The sequence below is a fragment of the Sinocyclocheilus rhinocerous genome, unplaced genomic scaffold (assembly GCF_001515625.1).
Source record: "Sinocyclocheilus rhinocerous isolate Xijiao unplaced genomic scaffold, SAMN03320098_v1.1 scaffold1319, whole genome shotgun sequence".
Lineage (NCBI taxonomy): Eukaryota > Metazoa > Chordata > Actinopteri > Cypriniformes > Cyprinidae > Sinocyclocheilus > Sinocyclocheilus rhinocerous.
The window spans coordinates 209,623-231,339 of record NW_015650691.1 but is presented as its reverse complement, the minus strand read 5'-3'; the positions used below and the strand labels follow the sequence as shown (position 1 = coordinate 231,339).

The window sequence follows — 21,717 nt, the reverse complement described above, 5'->3', positions numbered from 1 at the left end:
TGGGGGGGGGGGGGCTGAGATGAAACACAGTAGGGCCAATGCCTTTCTTAATAAGGTCTAACAATGTCTACCGTTCAATCGATTTGAGTTACACAGCCTCGTCGATAAAATAAGGAAGAGCACACAGAATCCCTCCCAATCCACATTATTTCCATTTGTTACCTTTCCACCGCATTAACAATGAATTCCTGTATGCTTGTTCTATTCCCATCCAGAAGTTAGTTGTGTATTTGTAACATACCATTGCTATTCATTGCTAACTTGTTCAGCCTGGCTCAGTAGTTCTGCTCTCCAAAGACTTTTCAGGTAAACAGACAATCATACTTTCTTTTCCCGGCAGATTGATAAAAGTCTTGAATGAGGCACGGGGCAGCTACAGCACCACTCAGGCATGTTCAAAAGGTCTGGTTAATAAAGGCACTTTCCTCTGCTGTGTTACATGTGGATATGATATGATTGTGTCCCCAGACGGCAATGTGTGCTGGATTGCTCTTCATGCTGTTTCCAGAACAGTGCTTTTTCTGTTTGTTTTGATTATGGTTGATTACTGTAGTGCACATGTTTAATGCTAACTGTTCTCTTGGATAAATGTGCAGGGAGTTCTGGGATTTTTGTACAATGCTATTCTCACAGGCAATCACAGTACATTGTGTTTTTCTGCATTAGCCAGAATATATTTGTGCCTGGCCTTAAATTTGCAAAGACAATCCTGAATAATGTGAGGTAGAAAAGTTCTATTTAGTCAGATGTAAAAGCAATGGTCCTTACTAAAATATATTTTGATTTTTGTTTGAGAATTTAATAATTTTATTCAGCAAGGATGCATTAAACTGATAAAAAAAGTGACAGTAAAGACATGAATAATTTTACAAAAGATGTATATTTTAAATATAAGCTGTTGTTTTGAATGTTCCACACAAAGAATCCTGAAAAAAGGTTTCCACAAAAATATTAAGCAGCACATCTGTAACTGTTTTAAATATTTATAAGAAGAAAAAAATGTTTCTTAAGCACCAAATCAGCATATTAGAATGATTTCTGAAGGATCATGTGACACTGAAGACTTGAGAAATGGCTGCTGAAATATAAAAATATATAAAAAGTTTTAAATGGTAATAACAAAATTACAATAATATATTAAAATATTACACACATTAATATGAATGTTAATTATAAAATAATTATAAATCTAATAATATATTACTAATTATATAATATTACTAATTAGTTAATTTAATAATGTATATATATATATATATATATATATATATATATATATGCTGGGAAAATGAGTCGGAATGCGCACAGGCTAATTTTGAGTTATAGGGAAAAAAAGTAAAAAAAGGTCAATTTTGGTTGAATTTAAGGTTTTCACAAAAATGAGTTCATTAAGCCATCCTCCAGTGATCCCAATGCTCCACATAATAACACAAAACTAAGACACAAAACTAGATTGATACATACAGCGGGTAAAAAAAATTTCAAGTCAACAGCACCTTTAGAAATATATTTACTGAGAAAAATAGTGAAGTGTTCAATACTTATTTTACCCACTGTATCAGCCCTCTACGAACACCTTGGCAATTGAATCGCCATTGGCTAGTAAATTTTTTTGTTTACTCGCCAGACTGATAAATATATACATACACATATACATCTATACACACATATACACAAATCTGAGAATTTATTAGCAATTGGCTAATATTAGACATCATTTAGTCGCCAGAGTGAAGATTTAGTCGCATATGCGAGTGATTTACTCGCAATGTAGAGGGTTGTGTATATAAGGATATGTTAATATGGGCGGAACATATTATATTGGTTCTTGCTTTCATTCTTGAAATAATTATACCTTGCCAGTGAGTTAAATATATTAAATTCCCACTAAAAATATTAGTGGGAAGTAAAATTTCCGAGTTCATGAAGATGGCCAAATTGTAATATCCAATAACAGAAATTTAGATCAGGCATATTTTGAGCTAAAAGAATGCTGAGAGGGAAATGAATAAACTATGCACATTTGCCTGAGAGACAGACTCGTTATTTGAGATTGGAAGAGGACGGGGTTCCTGCTGTAAAAAAAAAAAAGATATTCTAATGGCTTTCTGTTGTAGTCCTCTTTGTTTTAATATGCAGAGATAAATCCCGTTGAGTCATAAAATAAGAAAAATAAGAGGTGAAGCACATCTAGATGCATCTAATTGTCTGTAAACATTCCGGAAAATGTGTTTGCAAATAGTATTTTTGTATTCTTAAACCGCAAGTGTAAATTAAAAGGCTTTCTCGGGTATAAAGGGTGGTGAGAGGTGAGCCACTTGTATGGGTAATTTGGCTTTTAATAGAGCTGTCACTGTCTGAGATAATGTTGGCAATGGAGGTATGCCTTTTTAGATAAATCACATGCTTTTCATAGCCACGGGAGGAGTTCGGCCCGCCATTAAAACACCACTTTGATGTTCATCGGCGACACATGAAGATCGCTGGTAAATGAGGTTTGGTGAATAATGGGAAAGACCGAATGTTGAAGGGAGATAACACCTCAGAGCTCCATTGTGTGAAAGTCTGAAAGACTAAAGCCTGACTTCTTGTTCATGTCTGACTTACACTCTGTAGGAGTGCTGTGGGTCTCTTTGTGAAGCTGTCCATAAAGTTTTCCCTGCAGATGAAATGATTTTTTGAGGCAGGCATCACTTTATAAATAATATAGGCAGCTATATATTTTCATATATAAAGACTTGTTGGTCATATATACTGTGTGAGAGAAATATTAAGTCTGATATTATAAAATTTTTTTTTTAAATGAGACATTTGACTTTTATATTGTTTTATTTAAAACTGGATTTTATATTGGCTAATTATTAATTTATCTGGAAAATATTTACTTTCCATTAAGTTATTTTTTTAATTAAATAATATAGTATTAAATAGTATTTTGTATTTTTATTATTATTATTTTTTTTAAATCATAGCAGGTTTGTTATTTATTAAGTAATGATAAAAAAAATGCTGTCTTTAGAAATTAGAATTAAACAATATCAAATTTGGCAGATAAAGTTAAAAATTATTGTGTTAAACATATAATATGTCCATATTATTTTACGTTAATACATATTTCCTAAAAATACATTATGTAAAACATTTTTACTTGCTCTCATATTCCCACAAATGTTACACAGCACCCCTAGTTTGAAAACCCCTGCCCAACACACAGGCATTATATTAATAATTATTTTAAAGCATATTAATTCACTGTGAATATTTCAGCTGGCAAAATGTTTCCCAGTGGTTCCTTTATACTTTCAGCACAACAGCACTTCAAACACTGCTTATGTTCATGTGACTTGTCACATATTCACATTAGCCACGTTTACTTCTTGACTAACCTAAAAATTGTAAGAACATTTTTCAAAAAGTATTTTAATTGCATTTTACAAGAAAATACTTTTTCAGTCTTTTGACTTCAAATTTTCATGTTGCGATTAATTGCTAATGCTTTCTTGTTTACTTCAGAGTGCGCACGCGTCTTTCACGCAGCATATAGCAGTGTTGTGTATTTTGACCAGTTTATGGGAAAAGTATTCTTAAAATGCATTCAAAATTCTGAATAATTTGTAATATATAATTATTCACGGTATTTAGAAGTGCCCACGATAACAATATCGTGCATATTCATTACCGTGATATATCGCATTACCGAATACCGGCACAAGTCTAATGTACAATCAGTTTCTGAGTGAAAATTGTTCCCTACGCCATTTTTTTTTATTTCAGTGTACTAGAATTCAATGCTAAACCTCTGTTTGAACTATGTTAAACCTACTCACTGGAGCACAGAATGCCAGTGTCATTTAATGATGACGTTATAGAGGAATTGAAATAGAAGATTTCTCTTTCTGTTAGAGAGAGTGCCTTTGTCTCTTTTCATTTGTACCCTCCTTTCAGAATGATCAAGAGCAAACAAGACCGAGTAAGACGTAAGACAACAATTTTATCACTGGTATGTGGGCACAGACCATCAGGGCTTTACTAGACAGGCTTTATTGAGAGAATTTAAGGTGCTATAAAGTGCCAGAACGCAGCAAGAGGAAATAATGAAAATGTAGTTTTTATAAACGCTAGAGGTGAGACGCTGAATATGCCAGTATTTGGAGTTTATTTACGTGAAGGACAAGAGCGATCCCTAAAGGAAAGGCCTATGAGGGAGACTTTTGGTTTCCATGGAAACTGGCTAAGACAGCCCTAAAGAAAAGCAATGGTGAATCATCAGGTGGGTCCTTCCCGATCCAGATGTCTACAGACGCGCACAGACACACTTCTGTAGTTCACCTCAAAACAGTAAACATCAATGACGGATTTCAGTCAACTTGTTAGTATGTCCGGATCATTTCATCATACAGAGCTCATCTTCTAAAAACAGCACAAAAAGCTTTTAAAAAAGGCTGAAACCCTCATCCCAGGCCTCAGGTCAACCTTTCGAACTCTTAAATCACCCAGCTTCATCCCAGCATCACCTCCCTCTAGCTGTTTTGAATGAAGCCGTTACTGCAGCGTTTAAGCACAGAGTTGTGACCTTTGAAGCGCAGACTCTCTGCCTCATTAATTCACACTGAGTCCAGACAAATCTGGGAGCCTCCAAACCCAGGGCTGCAATCTCAGCGGGAAAAGCCTGTGACTCACACAATAACTGCCTGCTCTCGCTGCTCTGGCCTGTCTAGACAACTCCACTATGAACCTGGTGTCGTTTCAAACTTTTTAGCGTCTTGCAACATCAAAGTTTCTCAGGATAAAGAGACTGCAGGTTCCGGCTCATCTCTATTAGGAGCTTTATTGTTTGATTTATTATTTTCCTAACTCACAAACTACAATTTATCATTTGGTATAAACCTATAGTATTTAAGTATCAACTGTAATAGTTCCATTAAAATATAGATATTCATATTTAATACAAGACGCCTGTGTTGGTAGTTGGGGAAAAAAAAAAAAAAACACTAATTATACACAATATAATTAATTTATTCAAAATAATAAATCAGCTGTATCTGAAAAGAGAGCACACCTCAAATTAATCAACTGTTTTGATACTTAATATTACTATATAGTGTTTGCATTTATATGGTACTAATTACTTTAGCTGTCAGGCATAATAAAGTGTTTAAAGCTAAATTCTAAGCAAAAACTACAGTATAATTATTTGAAATGGGTTAGATCTAAAATATAGTAATCAGCTGAAGAGTCAAAAATAGTTGTCCAAAACAGCCAATTTTTAAATTCAGTCACACACATTTGTATATTATAACTTTTAGTTCAATTGCCCTTGAACTTGCTGGCAAAAATCCTGATAAAAATGTAAACCTGTACAGTAGCAACCAGTGACAGTCTAAATATCTGGCCTTCAAGTTGTCTTTAGACATAGACATACATACATACATACATAAAAAAAATCACATTAAATAATCTTGTTTAGCCAACAAAATATAGGTCATTACAGTTGCCCCCGACGGTATCCTTTACTATTATTCACGGTCTTAAAACTGAATATTACAAGGCCAAATAAAAAGTATTTTTATAGTCAGTATATGGTATTCCAATGAAAATGTATGAGATCCAATAAACTATGAATTCCTAATTTGATTCAAGCTCATCTGGCCGAAGTATTGGGACATTAGTTAATATTTCTCCCCTTTCCAGAGAACACTTTTCCTTTATATACTGGTGTATCTGAGACAGAGACTGATGGTAAGTAGAAAAGTCCTCAGAGTAATGGCTTCCTTTGCAAGCAGTTTTCTAACGGAAAACTAATCCATATTAAGTAAGAGTTAATCAACACCAAATTGAAATCTGATTCCCATTTAATGCATTGTCAGCCCATATAAATTGTTAAGACGGACAAAGACCAAAAAGTGCTCTGTCAGTAATTGATGGCATTTTCTGTAGTGACTTGTATTGCAGACAGCATGCGCAGCACTGAGGTAAATGTGTGCAGGACATGAGTTCCATTAGCTGCACAATATTGTTGTTTTCATTTACTAACATTTATTCCGTGAGGAGATAAAATTAAAATGTCCATTTATGTGTAAAACTTGTACTTTTGACCTCATTATCTGACACAAACCCTTTTCTTACATTTGCAACATTTAACTAGAAAGACAATGGCAAGTGGCTTCTCTACTCAGGCAACTTGGCTAATCTGCTTTTAATGGATTTGAGGGATATTGTGTGTGTAACACAGCTGTTACGTAATGATACACACAAGTGGAGACTAATGTTCCTCTGTGGTGTAATCTTTACTGCCACTTTGTCTGTGCTATTATCCTAATGCAGCATTTCAATCACTGCACAGGGTTTCAATGCAAGCTAAACAATCAAGCTCTGTAAAAAAACAACCCATTTTGCTACAGTCATGTTTGCGAGGCAGTAAAAGGGCCAATGACATCTCAGCTGGGGTGAAATCACCAGGCAACATTGAATATGACTTAAACGGGGTGGCCAAAATAAAGAATATGACATGAAAAACTTTCAAATGTTTGCAAAGGTGAGTCATGATAGGCTGATTACCAGTTGGCACTGAGTCTAAAGGCCTCTAGCAACTGCCACTTTGAATTATGAAGCAAGAGTCAGGTCTAAAGAGTCAGGTTACAAAACCTCTAAAAAGTTTGTGTAAAATGTCTTACATATTATTAGAGTTAACTATTTCGGATTGTAAAGTTAGTGTTTAATAAAAAATTTTTTCCTTCCATATTGACAGTTACTACCCCACATATACAAATGTCTATCCAAAGACAGATGCTAATTGAATTAGAATCTGACTAAAAAAAGCCCACTTATAACCAAGGCCAGTGCACACCACTCCCTACTTTTTACACCCAAAAACACTGGCAAAAATAAATGGATGCTCTCTGTATTCCTGTTTCTCTTGGCAACAGTTAAACATGTTGAGGAAACTCTAATGGTATCAGCAGCCAGCTAATTGGAGTGATTAGATCCTCATAATTGCTCTGCAGGATCACATAATGTCCAAGAAATATAATGCCATTTTACAGGATAAAGCAAACACTGTTCTCTCAATCTACGATCATACATGGGTACAGGAACAGAGAGGTTTCATGGACACCCTAAACACCAGATCTAAACAGATCAGTAAATTTCTCCCTCATTCACCAGTCATACAAATGGAGGCTTTTTATTTTTATGAATGCCGTAACGTCCCACTATACTCTATTCAGTGCTTGTACGGCAGCGATCCAAGAATCACTGAAGCTGTTGAAGGCAAATGGTTGTTCAGCTTGTAATTAAGCCTCAGGTTCAGCACCGCATGGGGGCCTGGTGTGGGCCTGACCCACCCAATTACAACTGGATCATGGGAATCATGTAACCATGGACACTTAATTAAGAAAACATCCACATTCTCTCTTTTTCCTTATTAAAGTAGGATCTCAGTTCAATCACCGCTGACATTTTTAAAAAGCCCTCATTAAACTTATTAAGCTGGTTTGCTTTGCGTGTCACTTTCTCTATTATCCTTTTCTTCTGATCCCACCTACAGTATATGTCATAGGAACACTGTTTTCCCTCTCAATATGTAGCAAATGCATCTTTTGGGGTAATCAACCCTTTGCTAAACTCTAACAAACAAGTCACTTCTTTACAATGGATAAGCTATCGTCAGTAGCCTTGACATATAAAAGTGATGAATGTATAGATTCTGATTGGGTACCTGAGTGTTTTGCGAACCATATCTTCATCAGTTATCCCATAATACGTTAGGGTCTCACTCCAGACAGGGTTGAGAGTGTTGCGTAGGGTCTTTGTGCGGAGCTTATTGGCCTGGAAGAAATGACAGTTGCTTGTAGGTTAGTGGTTGTGTTCACTAACACTGGTTCACTAAATGAGCACAAGCTAAGAAGAAGCCAGACCTTCCAGATTTGAAACTGTAATAAAGTGTTATATAATAATAAAATGACATGAATCAGGGTTTTAAATTCTGCATTTAGACATGTACCACATTTTGATAACACGGTTGCAAAATGGCAAACCTCATTTAGAATTAATAGAAAATAAAACAGCTCATATAATATTTAGTTTGACCTTCCAAGGTTGGTGATCACCATTTTATAAAGCTTAAGCACCTTCTTACACCATTTATCATTTTCACCATCATGTAAATGTAGAAAGTGACTTGCGGTGATTAAAGCAGGTGCAATTAATTCCTAAACAAATGTCTTTGTTTCATCTAGTACATCTGTGAGGTGTTTCCTAATCATAATGGGTTAACTCAGACATCCTATCCCATTCAATTATTCTGTAACCCTGTGAAGGAGAGTTCAGCTGTACTGTAGGACACATGATCCATACAGAAGGAGAATGACTTAGAGGAGTCTTATGTTGTCAGTAGCTAAGTGGATTGTTGGCAGGATGAGCAAGAAGAGTAATGGTTAAAAACAGATGAATTATAATGAGAAGCATGATGATAATTTGTAGAGCACAGAGGTTGTTCAGCGACAAGGAAAATCTGGCCTTTTAGATTTCAAGGTAGCACTGGTCAATTTGATAAACGTAATCTAGACCCATGATGGGACAGATAGAGATGGTATAAATTAGTATTTTTAAGAGTTAATTTGAAGTTGGATACCTCAGACTCAAGAGTCTGAAGTAAAAAAAAAAGATTGTCTTGTTGAGTTGTCTCATGATTTCTGAGCCTGCGTCTGTCTGTCTGTCTGTCTGTCTATCTATCTATCTGTCTGTCTGTCTGTCTGTCTGTCTGTCTGTCTGTCTGTCTGTCTGTCTGTCTGTCTGTCTGTCTATCTATTAATGCCCAATTGAATATTACAGTTAAATATGCTATCTGACTGTTATTAACAAAATGCACAAAAAACACAGACACCTCCTACTAGTAACCTTCCATCTGATGTAAAGTTACTGATGTGATTTAAAATGTAATTTTAACTGGAATTACAGGTAGAGCTTGTTCTGAAAACAGAGTACTGAGTCTAGAGATACATAAATCTATATTAAATAGACAAAATTATACTCTATGTTCCACAGTTAAAGATTTTGAGAGCCTTTACCAAAAATATAGTTGTTAGAACGAGCAGTTAAATAGTCAGCCTTTATGGATTCTGCACAGTGACAGACAGTACCTTATGTGTAAATTGTGTTTTAGCATGTTTTAAAGGCAGTATTAAACATTGGAATCTTTATTGTAAGAAATCAATTATCAACGTAACATTACCATAAATCTGTGGTTCTCAACTGGGAAACAAACAGAAACAATAGAACAGAACAAAAGAATATATTTCTTGATTTTCTATTTTATTAATAATAATATTAATATATATTCTTCATAATATATTGATCAGAATCATTTGAAGTTATCCTGTGGAAGGAAGTTTCTTGAGGGCCCCTAATGGGTCCCGGCCCTCTGTTTGAGAACCACTGGCTTAAAACATATAAATCATATTACTACAAGCCTCCTTGTATTGTATAAAACAATGCATCTCCAAGGGGAGAGCAGGCACATACCTTACTAGCTCCAGGCAGCAGGTGCAGCTTAACATAGGGATCTGACAGCCCATTGTGATCCATTGGTTTGAGTCCCTGAGAGAGAGAGAGGAAAAAAAGAAAAAAAAAAGTGTGACTTATGAAAAACAACCACTTTTAGACATCCTATGAAGTCAACAGCACAAAGCACCATGTCAGCCTGATAGATTCCACAGGCTTTAGATATCCAATTCACGTCAAGCTCCTGCTTTTTCTAACAAGACGTACTGTTTCAGATCCGGCCAAATAAGCTAATTAGAAACACTGGAGGTGATGTCGTGCCATGACAGCAGAGCACTCTCCTGAAGCTCTTAGCTTTCTATTAACATGCATTTTAGTATGGGCAAAAAGCTCAAGCACTTTGGGCATAAAAAGCCCAATCGTTGCACGGACACGGCAGAAATATCAGACGTGCAATCATCCAAAAATGAATTGAGCAATTGTGTTGTTGGTGCCAAAAATAATAATGGATGCTGTGTTTTTATATAATGTTCAGGTTTGTCTGATGCATGTTTTGGAAATTTTCTTTATAATCAGATTCAACCGGATTCATTATTAAGTATATTTTTGAGCTATTTAAACAGTCTTGGGGTCTCTGAGACCCCTCACAGAACTAGAGGGTTATAAATTAACTACAAGCTGCACAGCATTTCGAGTAAATATCAATACAAAGCTAGACAACACTGTCTGCTGTCAGAGAGTCTGTGAGGCAAACATTGATTTTATTGAAAACCTCTGCACCACCTGACACCCATCATCTCTTAATTACAGTCTTTGTGGTGGGATTCGGTGAGGTAGCATTGGACTTTGGATTCGTAGGGCTGCGTAGATCTTGAGGCCCATCAATATCACAGAGGGTATTAATGAATAATGCCATATAAATTAGATCTTTTCAACACTGTTAAGCATTACATTCACAGTCAGAGAATGGCACCGCTGTCTCTCAGAAACCTCAAGGGGAGTGTTTTTGATTAAGGGAACATGTTCTTCACAAAGTCTGCATTTACCATTGCAGTCCAAATAATGGTTTTCAGTTTAGCCTTCTGCATAACACAACTTTGCAGCATGATTTGACAAAAGTGTTCCTTATCTTCAGAAAAAAAACCTACCCGGTCTCATGGCAAATACATACCTGGGGGCAAATTTTTGCAAGACGCGAAATACGTACCAATAAGTACATATCACTGCAGTTTCCAAAAAAATGAACACTAGAGGCAGTAAAACTCCGACACCTTTTAAATTATTTTCACACATTAAAATGGCACGGTTGCATCAAAAAATGTGTTTTTATATCAGTTTTGCATTTGTTAACACTATCGGGTAGGTTTAGGGTTGGGTTTGGTGTAGGGCATATTTCCAACACGACAGAGCATTAAGTTTTAGCGACAGTCCCCGGATATTTTGAATTCTGAATCGCCGCAATACGTACCTGAAGAAACGTAATAAAAACAGCAATACGTACCTATATCAACGTAATAAAAACGTGCCAGGGTTGATGTATCGAACCCGTGTTTTAGCGCCACTCAGTGGACATTTCTCTTTGAAACTGCGGCGAAACGTGCAGTAAGGTACGTAAAAACGGTGTTGCAGAAATGTACGCAGAGGTACGTATATTTTTATGAGACTGGGTTGAAAAAAACAGTCAAGAGAGCCTTTGCACTAATAAAATCAAGTTTATTCACACAGAGAGCAGCTGCCGAAAGAGCGTCAGGTCTTTCCAGAAATGTCTGGCATGAAATCGTATTTCTTTGAATGTTCAGAAGGAACCAAGTTAGTGAAAGAAAAGATTTTTATAGATTTAAAAAAAAAAAAAAAAATTTTATAGTTCTTATTAATGTAGTTAGTATGTTAATATTCAATTCCTATTTAACAAAAGGAAATAAGAAAATAAAAACTTAAAGCAGCAGTTCTCAGCTGGTCTTCTGGCCTCCAGCATTTATTGATATTTTTATGCCTGTGTATTGAACGCATCATGGAAACCTGTGCTGCAGATTCAATTCAACCAGTTCAACAAAGAGCACAAAAAATATGGAACATAACATTTAATTAATCTAATTAGCTAATGTTAAATTTGACAGCAGCACTAATTAATCTACAGTGTATCCCCCGTTGTTTTCTTTTACAACATTAAAACACAGTATTCACACCGTATTTAGTAAATGCAACTTTAGAAATAATCCCAGAGCCTGTATGTGGGTCTCTTAATAGCTTTGCACATCTGGCCACTGCAATTCTCCCTCATTCATACTCCACTTTGCAGAGTTGCTCAAACTCAGTTGGATTGACATGTGAACACAACCACTCCAGGACATAAATGTTGTTTTTCTGTTATTGCTGTGTATCTGTGGCTTTACACTTGTCATTGTCCTGCTGGAAAATAAATCTTCTGCCAAGCCAGAGGTATCTTGCAGTCTTCATCAGGTTTTCCTCTAGGATTTGCCTGTATTGTACTGCATTTTTTTACCCTCTACCCTCAGAAGCCTGCCAGGCATTCCCACAGCATGATGCTGCCACCACTTCGCTTCACTGTGGGGATGGTGTGTTTCTGATCTGCAGCGTTTGGCTTATGCCAAATATGCCGCTTATTCTAATGGCCAAACATCTCAGTTTTGGTCTCATCAGACCACAGAACCTCCTTCCAACTGGCTTCAGAGTCTCTCACGTGCTGTGCGGAGACATTTTTCTTTAATAGTGGATTTATCTTTGACATTCTCCCATTAAGATGTAGCTGTGAAGCCCTGGAGCAACAGTTAAATGTGCAATCTCTCCAATCTCAGCCACTGAAGATTGTCAATCCTTCAGAAGTCCCATTTTGCCTTCTGGTTAGAGGTGGATTTATACTACCATTATACTTTATTTACTTGCTAAGGGGTCCAGATCACCCCGAATAGTATGGTTTTTTATTCCTTACTTTTATTCAGCAAGGATGTATTACATTGATCAAAAGTGACAGTAAAGACATTTAAAATGCTACAAAAAGATTTCTATTTCAATTAAATGCTGCTCTTTTGAACTTTCTATTCATCAAAGAATCCTACAAATGTTTTCCACAAAAATATTAAGCAGCCACGGTTTTCAACATTGATAATAAGAAATGTTTCTTAAAGGGATAGTTCTCCCAAAAATGTGAAATGTCATTTACTCACCCTTAAGTTGTTCCAAACCTGTATGAATTTCTTTTGTCTGTTAAACTATATATTTTTAAAATTTTTTATTTTAAGAATATGGGTAACCAAACAGTTGATGGACCCCAATGACTTCTATAATATTGATTTCCATACTATGAGTCAAAGGGGTCCATCAACTGTTTGGTTACCCATGTTCTACCCGACAGAAGAAAGAAATTCAAACAGGATTGGAATTTGAGGGTGAGTAACAGATGAAAAATTTCATTTTTGGGTGAACTATCCCTTTAAGCACCAAATCAGCATATTAGAATGATATCTGAAGGATCAAGTGACACTGAAGACTGGAGTAATGGAGCTTTGCCATCACAGTAATAAATACGATTTTACAATATATTAACATAAAAACGGTTATTTTAAAATATCACTTTAAATTAAATATATAAACTAATGCTTTATTTTTTGTTTTTACTGTATTGTATGATCAAATGAATGTAGCCTTAAGCTAAAAAGATTTGCAGAGATAAAATGATAGTTTTCCTGTTGATAAGTGGCATAAAAACTAAATTAAGTCAAAAACAACAAAATACGAAAAGACCATTACTTTTTTTTATAGGCACTGCACATAAAAAAATAGCACTGAATCAACTTTCACCATTTTTCTGGTAGGTCAGAAGGCCTTAGGTCTGTTGAATTTCAGCATTTAAACATCACAAGCTAAAATGAGTCACAGACAAACTGATTTTAATATAGATTCAGCATATTGTGCAAGTATGTAGCCATGCTTCAGTGATGCATTTCTTTTCCCAGCAGGCTTTTTTTCTCTCTCTCTCAGGTAGGGCTCCTGGACGGTCCTCCAGACGGCCCCTCACACTCCTGTGTGCAGTCATGTGTGAGATGAGCAGCTCTCAGAGGGCCAGACTCTCCAGCCTAACATATAAGGGCTGTCAGAACCACAATCCTAATTAGTTATTTTCTGCTTCTGTGAGCTATACAGTTTAAACTTGTCAAAGAGGCTTGCTTGGGCTTCACACCTCTCTCTCTCCACTTTTGTTTAGCTTGTGGGTACGTGGAGGAAGCGCATAAAGACATAAATAATCATCACTGTTGCATTTAACACAACAACAGCGCCTGAGAAATAAAACAAATGAACATAAGGGGGTGTGAGAAAACTCTCAGTCTCTGACAAGTTCTCTGCATGGGCAAAAGAACATGGCAGGAGGGGTGACGGGCGAAAAAATTATGTCTAGTCTAGTCAAACAAAATCTTACAAACTGTAGCTTAGTAAAGAAGACTCAAGAAACGTGGGACTGTGATACTAGTGTATTGTTAAAAATGTAGCAAAATGTTCAGAAAAATAAAGAAAACTACATTACATTTAACCTTTTTTGTAAAAAGTACCATAAGCATGACAAAACCAACAGTAGAAACAAGCGGTTGGGATTTCTTCCATCACAAATTCTCTTTCATTACTGGAGCAAACTAATACATTTCTAATTAAGGTGCTCATTACAAATACTCGGTCAGGCTTTATTTTAAGGTCCAATTCTCGCTATTATCAAACCATTAACTACAATTGTTGCCTCAAACTCCTAATTTGCTACTTATTAATAGCTAGTAATATAGTTGTTAAATTTAGGTTTTGGGTAGGATTAGGGATGTAGAATATGGTCATGCAGAATATGTCCTTTATAAGTACTAATAAACAGCCAATATGTTACTAAAAGGCCCTCTCACCCCACACCATTGCACACCACTGGTTAAGCAAAAAGTTGACATGCCAGGCCACTAAAACAAACAGAACAGACATACTTAAAAGGTTAAAGTCAAATGAGTAGGATGTCTGAAAGCTCAGCACTCTAAACCAGCAAACATGGATTGTTTTCTTAACATTAGTGCGTGGTTATGATTTGATTATATTTTTGTTAATATTCTTGCAACGTTCTTATAACCATAAACTATTATTCCCAGAAAATTTTTTTGGGAGTCTTTATTACAACCTATAATAAAACTATAAAAGAATGTTAAATAAAGGTTGTTTTTAGGTTTTTGTTTTCTATAATCGTGAAGTAACCCTTAAAAGAACATTACAGAGAGGCTAAAAAGAGTGAATGAGTCCTTTCTTGGTTCACCAGAATAGAATGTTAGGACATTTATTTTGAGAATGTTCTGGCAACCAAAATTGTAAGCTGTCAACAAGGCAATTGTACACTCTCAGCAAAAACTGTCCCTATGAGGGTACAATTATGGCTTATGGCTCGTTTCCACCAAGCGGTATGGGTCAGTACAGTACAGTAAGCTACAATTTGGGGCGGTACACTCTTAAAAATAAAGGTGCTTAAAAGGTTCTTCACAGCGATGTGTAGGATATCAGACCGAATCAGACAATCTAAGATTTGGTCAAAACATGGTTGAAACATGAGGAGCCGAATTCCACAGAGGCCTAAGACAACAGGATGTTCATAAATCAGACCCTAGCACTCTGTCAATCAAACTATCGTGGGAGGGGCCTGTCTGTGTGACGTCACACAGACAGGCATCTGAGCGGCTCGATTTGAGAAAGGGGAAAACATTTAACCAGATTAAAAAAAAAACACTGGGTGGATTTTTATCATTATAGGGTGGTTGTGTACACACACTGCCAACACACATTTCAGTTCAAACAGCTTGTAAAAGTGCATGTAGCATCCTATGACCCCTTTAAAGAACCATCTCTTTCTTACCTTTTATAATCTGAAGAACCTTCTTTTGCCACAAATAACCTTTTGTGAAACAGAAAGGCTCTTCAGATGTTAAAGGTTCTTTAAGGAACCATTTAGACAAAAAGGTTCTTCTATGGCATTGTGAAGCACCTTTATTTGTAAGAGTGTACACCCTGATACGACTTGCGTTTCCACCACCAACAGTATACTTACTTGAAAGTAGCGATCAAAGTCATTCTCGCACGAAGAAAATGCTACATTGTTTGTGTGTGTGTGTGAAAATGTAAAATGATAAAATACACATATTTTTTTGTGTTTGTGCACTCTGATGTAAACAAGCCCAACACACATGAGCAGCATGGTGGAACGAGTGGAGACGCTTCATTCCCCCTTGTGTTGTCATTCTCCTTGTAGCAGTGCAAGTGACGATTCTCTGTCAACCAATCAACGTTCTGCAGTGAGTCTAGTTCCACCTTTTGGGTACCGGACTGCTGTGCTAGGTACTTCAACGGAAGGGTCCCAAAAAAAGTGTTATGGTATGGTTTGATATTTTGGTACCATTCACAACTTCTGACAATGGAAATGGAAATAATTGCGTACCGTACTGTACTGAACCGTACCGCTCAGTGGAAACAAGCCATTAGTACTTCAAAACAGTTTGTGTAAATACCTTAAGGGTACATATTACTATACTTTAAGGCACTAGTATACACCTTTGACTGGGTATATAAGGCACAAAGTTGTCCCAGTGACAACTGTTGCAGGCCCTGAGAGGTTTGGTCTTCATCTAATTCAGTACATAGTAAAAAAAGTACAGGAATTCAGACACAGCCTGGGTTTACATTGATTAAGAAGTCAACCGTAAAACTGGCCAAGGAGAAAGTGTTTTTATAAACAGAAAAAAATGCCACACTTCAGCTTCGACAAAGGCTTGTCAAAAATGTAGACATCCTTCTCGTCTTTCTCTTTCATTCTGCTCTCCAAATTATTCGCTCCTGCTGTTGGCCCATAACAGAACAACCCGTGGACACCGGTCTCATCAGAGCTACAAAGCAGTTTTCAAAGATCCACAGGTCTGCTCGACTCTGTGATTGTGTTTGTGAGTATGTTTGTGTGTGCGTGCAGAGACTGCAGATGGTCGTTCTCTTTGAAGGTGCTGCATGCTGAAACAGCCTCTGAGGTCCACTTCACTATAGAAGAGGACTGACGCAACCATTCACGAAAAATAAGGCCAAGCACAAAACTGAACCTTGCTTTCAGCATACGTATATGTTTTCCCATCTCCCCACTGCCATATATCCAATTCCAATACAGCTAAATTGCTTCGATTAGGCAAACACACAGGCGTATATATGCTTTTGAGGGCAACATCTGCGTTATCTTCACTCAGTGTTGAGCCAGGCACCGGGTGTAATTCAGAATTTGTCTTGCGTTTCAGGGCTGTGTGACATATGGGTGTCTGGTAAACTGTGGCCCTAAGGTTCCAAGCAGATCGATAAAGAAAAACGGCCTGACCAGAAAGTTCTTTCTGGTACCTGCAAACTGATTGGAGGGGAGTGAGTGGGCGTAACCTTAACATGCGTTTGTAATATCCCAGCTGACCTCGACTATTCAGGATAAGCGTAAACAGAAATGGAGGTCTCCTGAGAACACAGCTAACAATAAACGTGTTATGGGGCATCCGATTGCAGTGTTGCAGGTGAATGGTTGCATGGTTGATCATAATTATGGAGAAGCAGGAAATGACCAGTGTGAAAGGAGATGGGTGGCATGCATCAGCGAGTGCGTGTGAAAGCCACGTGCACACCCAATAATTCAAAGCGCTTTACTTACTGCTGCCACGCTGCCAAGTACGGCATTTCCTTTCCCATCTCCCCATCAACGGCTAACCAGTCAGATGTTTCATCTGCCAAATTATATCCCTTTATTCTTCAGGATAAACATCCTGTTGGAGATGGTCTGCACTTAAAAAGGAAAGGGGCGAGATTCTGTAAAAGCAAAGGGCCGGTCGAAATCAAGTGTGTTTCACAAGAGCAGATGGAGGTTCCAGCACAGATGACTCTCAATGGGTGAGAGCTGTACACGCTCCAAACGCCATTGAGCCACATAGTACATAGCCCTGTGCCCATAATGCATTACGGATAAGCATTAGTACAGGCTGGAGGTGGGCTTGAAAAACACAGGGAGGGAGGAAGTGAGAGAATAAATGCTAGAGTAACATCTCAATAAGCAGGATCTATTGAATTATTGTTTAACACGTTCTCCTATACCAGTTTAATGTGGAGAGGCCAAACAGCCATTTGTAGCTTGAACAGTGTACACGGGGCCTCTATCAGAACATTGCTATTTTTGTTTGAGTGGTGCAACATGTCAACAAATAAGTTTGGATTTTTTCCAAAACTCTATACCCCGTTGCAACGTTTGGGCTATGAATATGAATGATGCTTAAAAGGATAGTTCACCCGAAAATATAGCAAATAAAAATTCTGTCATATATTACTCTCCCTCATGTCCTTCCAAACCTGTAAGACCTTTGTTCATCTTTGGAACACAAAATAAGGTATTTTTGATGAAAACCGAGATCTTTCTGACCCTGCATAGACATCAACGTAACTGACACGTTCAAGGCCCAGAAACGTAGTAAGGACATGGTTAAAATAGTCCATGTGACATCAGTGGTTCAACCTTAATTTTATAAAGCTACAAGAATACTTTTTGTGCACAGTTGCGTTGCTGTCTATGCAGGGCCAGAAAGCTGTCGGATTTCATAAAAAATGTCTTAATTTGTGTTCCAGAAGATGAACGAAGGTCTCACAGGTTGGGAACGACATGAGTGTAAGAAATTAATGACAGAATTGATCTATGTACACACGCACGCACACACACACACACACACACACACATATATATAATTAATACTTTTGTTCTGCAAGGGTGCATTAAATTGATGGTGACAAAAAAAATTATATTTCAAATTAATTGGTAACACTTTATAATAAAGTTCAGTTGTAAGTCATTTATAAGTGATTAGTTGATGAACTAATAATTTACAAAACATTCATAAGCGATAAGTGATATGCTAACAATTTGTGCATGTTTTGTTAATTCATTTACAAATAATTAGTTAAAGATGAACTAATCGTTTACAAAACATGATTATGCGTTCATAAATGATCAATAAGTGATGTTAATATTTTTTATCTGTTTTGTAGATTAAGTTATAAATCATTTACAAATGATTAGATGATGATGAAATAATCATTTACAAAACATGACTATTCGCTCACAAATGATTATTAAGTAATATGCTAACGATTTACAAATCTGTCGTAAGTTATCTTAAAAAATAGCATCATGAAATAATCAAACCGATTCTTAGTAAATGGTTAATAGTTACTAGTTAATATATTAGCACAATATATCAGCACAGACTTGTGTTCTGTGTGGAGTGTGTGGGATCTAGTGATAATGTGAACCGGTTTTACCCTCCACTCAAGTGCACAGCGTTAAAATATTCCATGTGTGTCAGAGAAGACATCTGTCTAAACCCTCACCAGTGAGCCTTTACATTGCAGTACACACTAAAAAGTATTCAAAACCTGTTGTGTAAATGCATGAATAAATCATTTACAAAGCTTTCTGCATCCCCTAATCTAAAGTGTAAACTACTCATCAATTGTAAATGTGTTACACATCATTTGTAGATTTTTCTTACCTGTTACAAATGATTCTGTACAGAACCTGTAACCGGAAGGAACTGATGAGTATTTTACACTTTAGTTTAGGGGATGCAGAAAGTGTTGTAAATGCCTTGTATACACCTACAGATCATTTGTAACAGGTAAGAAAAATCTACAAATGATGTGTAACACATTTACAAGTGATGAGTAGTTTACACTTTAGTCATTTGGATGCAGAAAGCTTTGTAAATGATTTATTACAATTGATGAGTAGTTTACACTTTAGATTAGGGGATGCAGAAAGCTTTGTAAATGATTTATTCATGCATTTACACAACAGGTTTTGAACATTTTGTAGTGTATACTGCAATGTAAAGGCTCACTGGTGAGGGTTTAGACAGATGTCTTCTCTGACACACATGGAGTATTTTAACACTGTGCACCTGATGTGGTCTTCAGTTGAGTCTTCACAGAACACAAGCCTGTGCTGAAGAGAGAAAGGGTTTAACACAACCCACTGGAATCCCCTGACTGTAAGTCATTAACACATGTTTATTCACTTGACGGCAAATAATTTATTATTCTTTAAAAAAAAAATAGTTTTAGCATAATTGCATTTTTGTGCTTTTTAACAGACCAGCTTACAACTTTAATGAAACATACAAAAATGATATACCGATAATTTACTAATGGTTTGATCATCATTTGTTCATGATTAACAAATGTTTATTGAGACAATAGTACAATGTTGACATTTCAATGAATAATAAGTGATTAATAATATATTAACTAGTAACTTATTAACCATTTTACTAAGGATCTGTTTGATTATTTCATGATATGCTATATTTTAAGATAACTTACGACAGATTTGTAAATCATTAGCATATTACTTAATAATCATTTGTGAACGTATAGTCATGTTTTGTAAATGATTAGTTCATCATTATCAAATCACTTGTAAATGATTTATGACTTAATCTACAAAACATAGATACAAATATTAACATATCACTTATTAATAATTCATGAACACATAGTCATGTTTTGTAAAAGATTAGTTAATCATTAACCAATCACTTATAAATTACTTACAACTGAACGTTATTATAAAGTGTTACCAATAAATTCTGTTCTTTTGAGCTTTCTGTTCATCAAAGAATCCTGGAAAAAATGTATCATGGTTTCAACTAAAATATTAACCAGCACAATTATTTTCAACTGTGATAATATTTCTTGAGAGCCAAATCAACATATTAAAATGATTTTTGAATGATTATGTAGCACTGAAGACTGAAGTGAAAGAGCTATGTCATTACCTGACTTTAAAATATATATAATACACTACGCATCAATTTCTCTTCCCTTTGTGCTTTGCAGTTTTTAACACGAAGCGCTTACTGCGCTCAGGCTGTGACACCATGTTGCCTCAAGCGCATCATTCTGCACACCGGATGCGCACATTGTAAGCGCTTCGTGCTCATAGACTGTATAAAAACAGTTCGTGCTGCACTGTATTTGTTTTGTCCTATCGTATCTATCATATGTTGTTGCCTTATTAAAAAATATGCTATACATTCAAAAGAAATGTATTTTAATTTTATAGTATATACTTATATATAAATACATTCATGAATGTTTTTAATGAATGGATTTTATAATAATACAAATAGCAACGTGTAACATTTTACCATATTTAGTGCAACACTTTTATTTGTTCCCCACAAAATATTGTTTTTTCACTCCAAATCCAAATGTTTGGATTTCTAAAATTATTGTGCACTGATTTTTCTAGAATAACTTTTGATGCCGAATTATCCACTAACCTAGTTTACGATAAATTTTTGTAATAGATTATAAATATACATAGGCCTATATTTTTTCATATTTATTGTTTATTTTATTTTTCTTTATAATCAGGGTTGTACAGTGCGACATATATGTCGCACGTGCTACGAAAAAACTGGTCTGTGCGATGAATATCATGAGTTACGGTAGGACTATGTGTTTATAAAGCATTTATTAACACACTGAGCAACTATTATCATGTCAACCCTCTACATTGCGAGTAAATCACTTGCATATGCGACTAAATCTTCACTCTGGGCGACTAAATTATGTCTAATATTAGCCAATGGCTAATAAATTCTCAGATTTTACTCGCCAGTGTGTGAGTTGGAGGCTGAGTATAAGTTTAGCTCAGATATATTTTCACTCACAGAACACTCTGACTGAGCGCTTCAGAGTTTCACTCTCCGTCAAGCGATCTGTGAAATTTATCATTTCATCTCAATGGATGCGCAGTGCACCTGTATTTGTGTATTTGGCGTAACGTAAACTTTAGTGTGAAGGCGCACGACTCGCTGACGCTTTCTCTCACACGCGCAAAGTGAGAGAGAGAGAGAGAGAGAGCGAGAGAGTCTTACATAACATGCAGAATTGATGTGATACATGTAAACGATATTCTTTGTTTTATTTTCCTGTCAAAATAACGGAGTTCCTTTGGAATTCTTCAGCTTTTAAGAAATGCCGGGTTTTCCGGTAGTGGGCGGAACTAATGCGCAAACGGCAATCTCATTGGCTGGCGCTCACCTATTATCGTCCCTGTTTTGATTTCAGCAAATCAGTTCGAGCGAACGCACACAACCTGATTAATATTCATAAATCCAG

The 21,717-nt window shown here is 36.2% G+C and overlaps 1 protein-coding gene across 1 annotated transcript in view; it reads right to left on the bottom strand.

Moving 5' to 3' along the window:
- Positions 1-21,717, bottom strand: part of LOC107712121 (double C2-like domain-containing protein beta) — a 236,772-nt gene that overhangs the window by 17,145 nt on the left and 197,910 nt on the right. Inside the window, exons 6-7 of the mRNA XM_016517264.1 lie at positions 9,523-9,597; positions 7,718-7,827 (exon numbers count right to left, since the gene is read on the bottom strand). Coding sequence (XP_016372750.1) covers positions 7,718-7,827; positions 9,523-9,597 — 185 coding nt within the window. The remainder of the gene's footprint in view (positions 1-7,717; positions 7,828-9,522; positions 9,598-21,717) is intronic.